This window comes from Engraulis encrasicolus, chromosome 13 (assembly GCF_034702125.1).
Source record: "Engraulis encrasicolus isolate BLACKSEA-1 chromosome 13, IST_EnEncr_1.0, whole genome shotgun sequence".
Taxonomy (NCBI): Eukaryota; Metazoa; Chordata; class Actinopteri; order Clupeiformes; family Engraulidae; genus Engraulis; species Engraulis encrasicolus.
The window spans coordinates 28,820,711-28,828,210 of NC_085869.1; the positions used below are offsets into that span (position 1 = coordinate 28,820,711).

Genomic DNA, 7,500 nt, shown 5'->3' on the forward strand with positions numbered 1-7,500 from the left:
TTCAGAAAAATAGGACCTCTTAAAGGCCTGACAGTAAGCATACAGATGAGGCATTACCATTTCTTCTTTTGTGTTTGTCATCTTATGTATGAATGCCTGACTCACCCTGACCCAAACCATGTGTATGCCTGATGGGCCCAATGTGCTTTGTGTTTTGAGATTACATGACTATGAAATTGTAGTGTTGTGTGATTCGGAAATGAAGTAAATGTGATTTTCTTTATTTATCAGGAATAGGCCTACTTGATTTTCCAACCTTAAAGTGCGTTTCTAAATTCCAATGGTCTCATTTCTAGTGATTTTTTCCCTTTTTGACAACCCCCAAATACATGCGTCAGCAGCATCCTGAGGAAAAATTACATTGGGTGCAGAGAAAATGTATAATATAAAATACAATATGTATTTGTGTGGGAAAATACATAGCCTACAGTGTGTGTGATTATGTCCTCTTTTGGTTATAAAGCGTCTGCCAAGTAATGTGATGTGTGTGTGTGTGTGTGTGTGTGTGTGTGTGTGTGTGTGTGTGTGTGTGTGTGTGTGTGTGTGTGTGTGTGTGTGTGTGTGTGTGTGTGTGTGTGTGTGTGTGCCTGTTTGTGCCTGTGTCTGTGTGTGTCATAGAATTACCTTGCTGTATCCCCTCCAGCACCTTAGATGCTAGGCCTGGATCGATGCAACATGCGATTTTCGAGATTCTTCCACTTCTGTTTTTTCTCCTTTTTCATAAGCGCATAAACACACGAAAGGTGTGCAGTTCAGCTGCCGCTGACCATTAGAATACCATCCATTAAAACGCGACCCGCACACACACCGAGGGCACTGTCTGTGCTCATCCATGCATACACTTCTCCACACTCTTGCTCTTCTTTGCTCAGAGAGAAACTAATCAAACTTCATTATACCTCGCCACGGGGGCCTCACATTATAAGTGCATTAACAAGCTGCTTGAAGGACTGGCTATGGCTAGGGTGTGACTTCTCCACCACCTCCAAACGTGTTGGGAGTAGAAGGGGACCCTTTCAAACGCCGGAGTCCCCCTCATTATTATCTAATGAGCGGTAGACTAAATGTGATGACGAGCCAGCTATGCTGTGCTCCGCTCTGCTCTGCTCTGCCTTGTCTCGTCTCTGCTCAGCTCAGCTTGCCGCTGTTGCCACGGGGATGGCAGGTCTGGTGGTGACAGACTGCACGCGCTCGCTCGATCTGTATACTGTGCCCTCTGTCATGTCGAGTGGGCACATGGCCCCTTTGAAGCTCATTTTCCTAATGCCATGTGTATGCGCAGACAAAAGCGAGGCAAAACAAATGAGGGTGTCACTGCACTGCTCTGCGCTGTGTTGTTCTGTGCTGTGTTGTTGCGCTGTGTGTGTGCGCGCGCGCGCGCGTGTGTGTGTGTGTGTGTGTGTGTGTGTGTGTGTGTGTGTGTGTGTGTGTGTGTGTGTGTGTGTGTGTGTGTGTGTGTGTGTGTGTGTGTGTGTGTGTGTGTGTCTGTCCCAGTGAGGCTTGCTCTGTTAGATCAACCTTTGAGTAGAGTAGAGTAACTCTATTGATCGCCGGGGGGAATTAAGGATTTGGCTTTGATATGTGTTTGTAGCTTATTATTTCCAAATAACCAATACAAACCATATTTACATAGGCATATATACCCTGCAATTTTGTTATCAAAGGATGTTATGGCAAAGAAATATCTCAGTGGTGGTACTGAGACCTAGTTTAAGGGATGCTGCCTGCGCCAGAGGCCCTTTTTGGCCCTCCTGCTCTGCCGTAGCCTAGGGCCTCTTGCTGGGGCCATTAGGGAGATTCCTCATCCTGCTGCAGCAATGACAGGTGAAATGGAGCACAAAATCCTAGAGCCAGGAAATAGGGCCCCTCTTTCTCTCTCTCTCTCTCTCTCTCTCTCTCTCTCTCTCTCTCTCTCTCTCTCTCTCTCTCTCTCTCTCTCTCTCTCTCTCTCTCTCTCTCTCTCTCTGTGTGCTATCTCGCCCGTTCTGCCTAGTTTTATCTCTCAAAGTTTGTATTCATTTTTTTCTTTCCCCATTTATTATCTAGCTGCCTATACTTGCTGTCTCGGATTGTATCTTTACACCCACACTTGCTTCCTCTTTCTTTTGTTATTACATTATTATGTTATCTTCCCTCATTCAGTCTGAAATAGCAAACCTAGTACCGCCAAGTACCGGCATTGCCTTTACTGAGCAGATGCCTTGTCTATTTAGTTTTAGGGCGGGCATTTTTAATCCAAGCGCTTGAACTCTCCATATATCCACATCTCCATGTAGGTATGTTTCTTTCTTATTCAATGACTTTTAACCCAGCAGCAAGAGTACAAAATGAGCGCCAAACACAATACTATACTCTTAAGCTCCTACCCTAAAAACAAACAAATATTCAGATCTATAGACAGGGCCTCTAACTACCCTTCCGGGACAATACTACTCTTAGGTTATTTAACGGAAACTTTATCGGTCCCACCCCCAAAACAAACAAATCTTCAGCTCCATAGTCAGGGCCTCTTGGTATCCTCCTGGGACCCCTCAGAGGGCACCCATTGTCTCATCATCCCCAGGGTTGCGTGTGACACCGGCGTGCCCTACGCTGCTCCTCATCATTTTCATGCCATTTGACCCCTACCCTCCCTCTTTTCTCTTCTTTTGTCATTACACGTACCGTCAGACCGAGCACAATCAATGTCTGTCACCCTTTTGCGTGATCACAAGACATTACGTTCCCTCCATGTTCTCTGATGACCGCTCTGTCACTTTGCATTTGGGGCAGTGGGTGGCTGGTGTGTGTATGGTGTGGGTGTATGGGTCGGCTGTGATGGAAGTGCTGTTGGTGGTGTTGGCGTTGGGGCCCAAGGATGAGAGCAGCAGATCCACCTCATTAGCGCTCAGTGTGAGCCAGTGGTTCCCAAACTGGGGGCCGGGACCCTTAGGTGGGTCGCAGAGGTATTGGAGGAGGGGTCCTGGAGAGAAGAAACTGTTTGCTTAAAACCTAGAACTTATGTTTTCATAATGTAACCATTCCATAAATTATTAGTAATAGTATTCACTTGCATGGTTGATAAATGTATTTACTTGTTCTATGATTTTCACATTAAAATGTAGCAATATGACAGGACAAAAAAAAGTGGTTGGCATTGGGAATATGATGGGACTTGAGAAAGTATTCTTCAGTCCAAAAGGGGGTAGCAGCAGAAAAAAGTTTGGGAACCACCAGTGATAAGTGATGCAAATAGCACGCCAGCCTGGCATTATGCAAACAGAGGGCAGCAGATATGAAATCCATACTTCATGCATTTTGCATGCCAGCCAGTGAAGCAATTAGTTTGTAGAAGGAGAGGACAGAGAGTGCAAGGATATAAAATAAATTAATTAATTAATAAGTTTTAAAAGGCTGCAGCATGGTTGCAAATGTGCTGCTTATTTGTCTCTTCGTCAGATATTAACATACAGAGCAGGAAAACAAATCTGAAAAACAATTTTTTGATTAGGCACACATTTATTTCTTTCTTTATGGAACAAAACACACACGTATACATGTACACACATGTGCACAAATGCACACACACACATGCCCACGCACGCAGGCAGGCACGCACATGCACGCACACATTTAATTGCAGATAAAATGGAAAAAGATGGAGAGCTTGCGAAAAATAACCATTCAATGTTTCAAATGTATCTCCATTGATTGTCTTCTCTGGTTTATTTGGTTAAGCGAAGAAAATACCTTTGCTCAATCAGATTTAAATGACTTGGAAAACTGTCTTCATGAACTAAAGTGAAGCTAAGTAGGCCTACGTATGTACTAACAAACAAAATATTTGTTTGTTAAGAAACTCAATTTATAAAGCATGTATGATTCATCCTGCCTTCTACATTGCTCTATTTCATTTAACTGGTCTTCTGAATGTGGAGTCCTTGAGGAGTAAAGGTGATTGATTGACCTATTTGGATCAACTTCTGGTTTCATGGAATGTGATCAGTTGATTCTGTGTGTGAGGCAACCAGTGTTTGTGTGTTTGAGAGAGAGAGAGAGAGAGAGAGAGAGAGAGAGAGAGAGAGAGAGAGAGAGAGAGAGAGAGAGAGAGAGAGAGAGAGAGAGAGAGAGAGAGAGAGAGAGAGAGAGAGAGAGAGAACCCATGTCGACCCATGTTGGAGATGATGTTCTATTCTAACTGTATGTGTGGGTTATTTGTCCCTAGTTTTATTGTTGTGTGTACTCCTCAGATGGCAGTGAGTGTGTAAGGAGAAGAGAGGAGGGGTGCAGGTTGAGGAGAACAGAGGGGTGAGGATGCTGACGCAGAGGGCCAGGCAGAGGCCTCCCCCTCTGGAGCGACTGGAGTCGGTGATGAGCCAGTTCTCCGACAGCCTGGAGCAGTACGACCTGCCCGACGACACAGACGACCTGGACGTGGCCTGCCACACCACTGACCACTGCGATGGGAAGAGGACCGGTCAGTACACACACACATACACTCACACACAGATGTGCACGCACGCACGCACGCACACACACACACACACACACACACACACACACACACACACACACACACACACAGACACACACACACACACACACACACACACACACACACACACACGTGCGCGCACACAAACGCGCACACACACACACACACACACACACACACACACACACACACACACACACACACACACACACACACACACACACACACACACACACACACACACACACACACACACACACACACACACACACACACACACAAGTCAAGTAGGTTTTATTGTCAATTTCTTTACATGCACTGGTCATACAAAGAATTTGAAATTACATTTCTTGCTTTCCCATACAGACATAGACTAATCTAGGTAAGGACATAGACAGTATAGACATAGACAGTACTTATACATGGACTTAAGACAGTATGGACATAGACAGTGCTCATACAGACATTTAAAGTGCAAGACTGGACAACAGAAGACTTGTAGAGGACATACATTAAGAGGTATTTGTTGTGCTTTTGTGCTTTTTCCTAAAAAAAAAAAAAAAAAAAAAAAAAAAAGTCCTTTATAGCGTTCTGACATGGTAATAGTAGCATTTTGAAGAAAAAAAAAATATTAAAGAGGTCTGTCAAGTACACCAGCAGCAGTGTGTGTGTGTGTGTGTGTGTGTGTGTGTGTGTGTGTGTGTGTATGTGTGTGTATGTGTTTAGTGCAGGTAGAAGGTGCGGTGTGCGTCTTGTGTGTGTGTTCGTGTGTCTGTGTGTGTGTGTGTGTGTGTGTGTGTGTGTCAGTGTGTGTATGTTTGGGTTTAGTGCAGAAAGTGCAGTGTGCTTGTGTGTGTGTGTGTGTGTGTGTGTGTGCGTGTGTGCGTGTGCGTGTGCGTGTGTGTGTGTGTGTGTGTGTGTGTGTGTGTGTGTTTTGAGTTAGTGCAGGTTGAAAGTTCAGTCACAAGTATAGTAGTGCAGGTGGAATGTTCAGTCGCAGATATGGTGGTGGGGGATGGGGGGGGGGGGGGGTTGTCAGTGGCCTTGCTGGCTAGAGGCTGACAGTGGAGGGAGAGTGGGTTGAGTGTTCAGCATCTTGATCGCTTGGTGCATTGTGCTGCTCGCCAGCCTGGTGGTACGGGAACGGAGGCGCCTGTACCTCTTTCCAGAGGGCAGGAGGCTGAACAGTTTGTGTGCAGGGTGGCTTGTGTCTTTGATGATCATCAGTGCTTTCCGGGTGAGGCGTGTGGTGTAAATGTCCTGCAGGGAGGGGAGTGGTACTCCAATGATCTTCTTCGCTGTGTTCACAACACGCTGGAGTGTCTTCCTGTTTTTCTCCGTGCAGCTTCCTCCCCACACTGTGATGCAGTTGGACACGACGCTCTCTATGGTTCCTCTGTAGAATGTTGTCATGATGGAGGGTGTAGCACTTGCCTTCTTTAGTTTGCGCAGGAAGTAGAGACGCTGATGGGCCTTCTTCGCCAGTGATGTAGTGTTGGTGGTCCAAGAGAGGTCGTCGCTGATGTGCACTCCAAGGAACTTGGTGCTGCTCACTCTCTCCACAGCATCGCCGTCGATGGTCAGTGGTGGCAGTTGTTTTTGGACCCTTTGGAAGTTGACAACAATCTCCTTGGTCTTGTTGACATTCAGCAGGAGGTTGTTGTCTTTGCACCATCTGGCCAGCAGGTCTACTTCTTCTCTGTAGTGAGTCTCATCGCCCTTGGTGATGAGGCCCACCAGTGTTGTATCATCCGCAAACTTCACTAGATGGTTAGTGCTGTGGGTCGTTGTGCAGTCGTGTGTCAGCAGCGTGAACAGCAGGGGGCTGAGAACACAACCTTGCTGAGCCCCCGTGCTCAGGGTCAGGGTGCTCGAGGTGTTGTTCCCTACCCGTACTGCTTGTGGTCTTTGCATCAGGAAGTCCAGCAGCCAGTTGCAGAGGGAGGTGCTGAAACCTAGTTTGTCCAGTTTCCTGATGAGTTGTTGTGGTATTATGGTATTGAATGCTGAACTGAAGTCAATGAACAGCATTCTCACATATGAGTCTTTATTGTCCAAGTGGGTGAGGGCTGGATGGAGGGCAGAGCAAATTGCATCCTCCGTGGATCGCTTGGCTCGGTATGCGAACTGGTAGGGGTCTAGGGTGGGGGGTAGGGTGGCTTTGATGTGTGACAGGACTAGCCGTTCGAAGCACTTCATGATTATGGGCGTCAGTGCTACAGGACGGTAGTCATTGAAGCATGATGGTGATGATTTCTTCGGCACAGGTATGATGGTAGCAGCTTTGAAAAGTGATGGGATGACTGCTTGCTCCAGAGAGATGTTAAAGATGTCTGTGAAGACATCCTTCAGCTCTTCTGCACAATCCTTCAACACTCGGCCTGGTATGTTGTCTGGGCCAGCTGCTTTGCGTGGGTTGATGGTGGCCAGTGTCCTCTTAACACTGGCAGAGGACAGGTAAAGGGGTTGATCATGGGGGGGAGGGGGAGTTTTCTGTGGGTGAGTGTCATTTTGTGCTTCAAAGCGGGCAAAGAAACTGTTCAGATCGTTTAGCAGAGAGGTGTTGTTGTCACAGCTTCGTGGTGCAGGCTTATAGTCCGTGATGGCCTGTATGCCCTGCCACAGGCTCTGTGCATCTCTGCTGTCTTTGAAGTGTGTTGTTATTTTGTCTGAGTATTCCTTTTTTGCTTTCCTGATGCCCTGGGACAGGTTTGCTCTTGCTGTCTTTAGGCCAGCTACGTCTCCTGCTCTGAAGGCTTTGTCTCTGGCCCTCAGCAGTCGGTGAACGTCCCCTGTGAACCATGGCTTCTGGTTGGCCCTGGTAGTGATGTGTTTTATTTCTGTAACATCATCGATGCATTTTGTGATGTAGGAGGTCACGGTGTCTGTGTACTCCTCAATGTCAATGTGATTGCTGTGGGTGGCAGTTGTTTTGAAAATGTCCCAGTCTGTGGTTTCAAAGCAGTCCTGAAGTCGTGAGATGGCTCCCTCAGGCCATTTTCTCACCTCCTTCTGAACTGGTTTGG

At 46.7% G+C, this 7,500-nt stretch overlaps 1 protein-coding gene across 1 annotated transcript in view; it reads left to right on the forward strand.

The window, feature by feature from the left end:
• Positions 1-4,293: 4,293 nt before the first annotated feature.
• Positions 4,294-7,500, forward strand: part of si:ch211-168k14.2 (phospholipase D1) — a 67,050-nt gene continuing 63,843 nt past the window's right edge. Inside the window, exon 1 of the mRNA XM_063212880.1 lies at positions 4,294-4,456. Within this exon, the coding sequence (XP_063068950.1) occupies positions 4,294-4,456 (163 nt within the window). The remainder of the gene's footprint in view (positions 4,457-7,500) is intronic.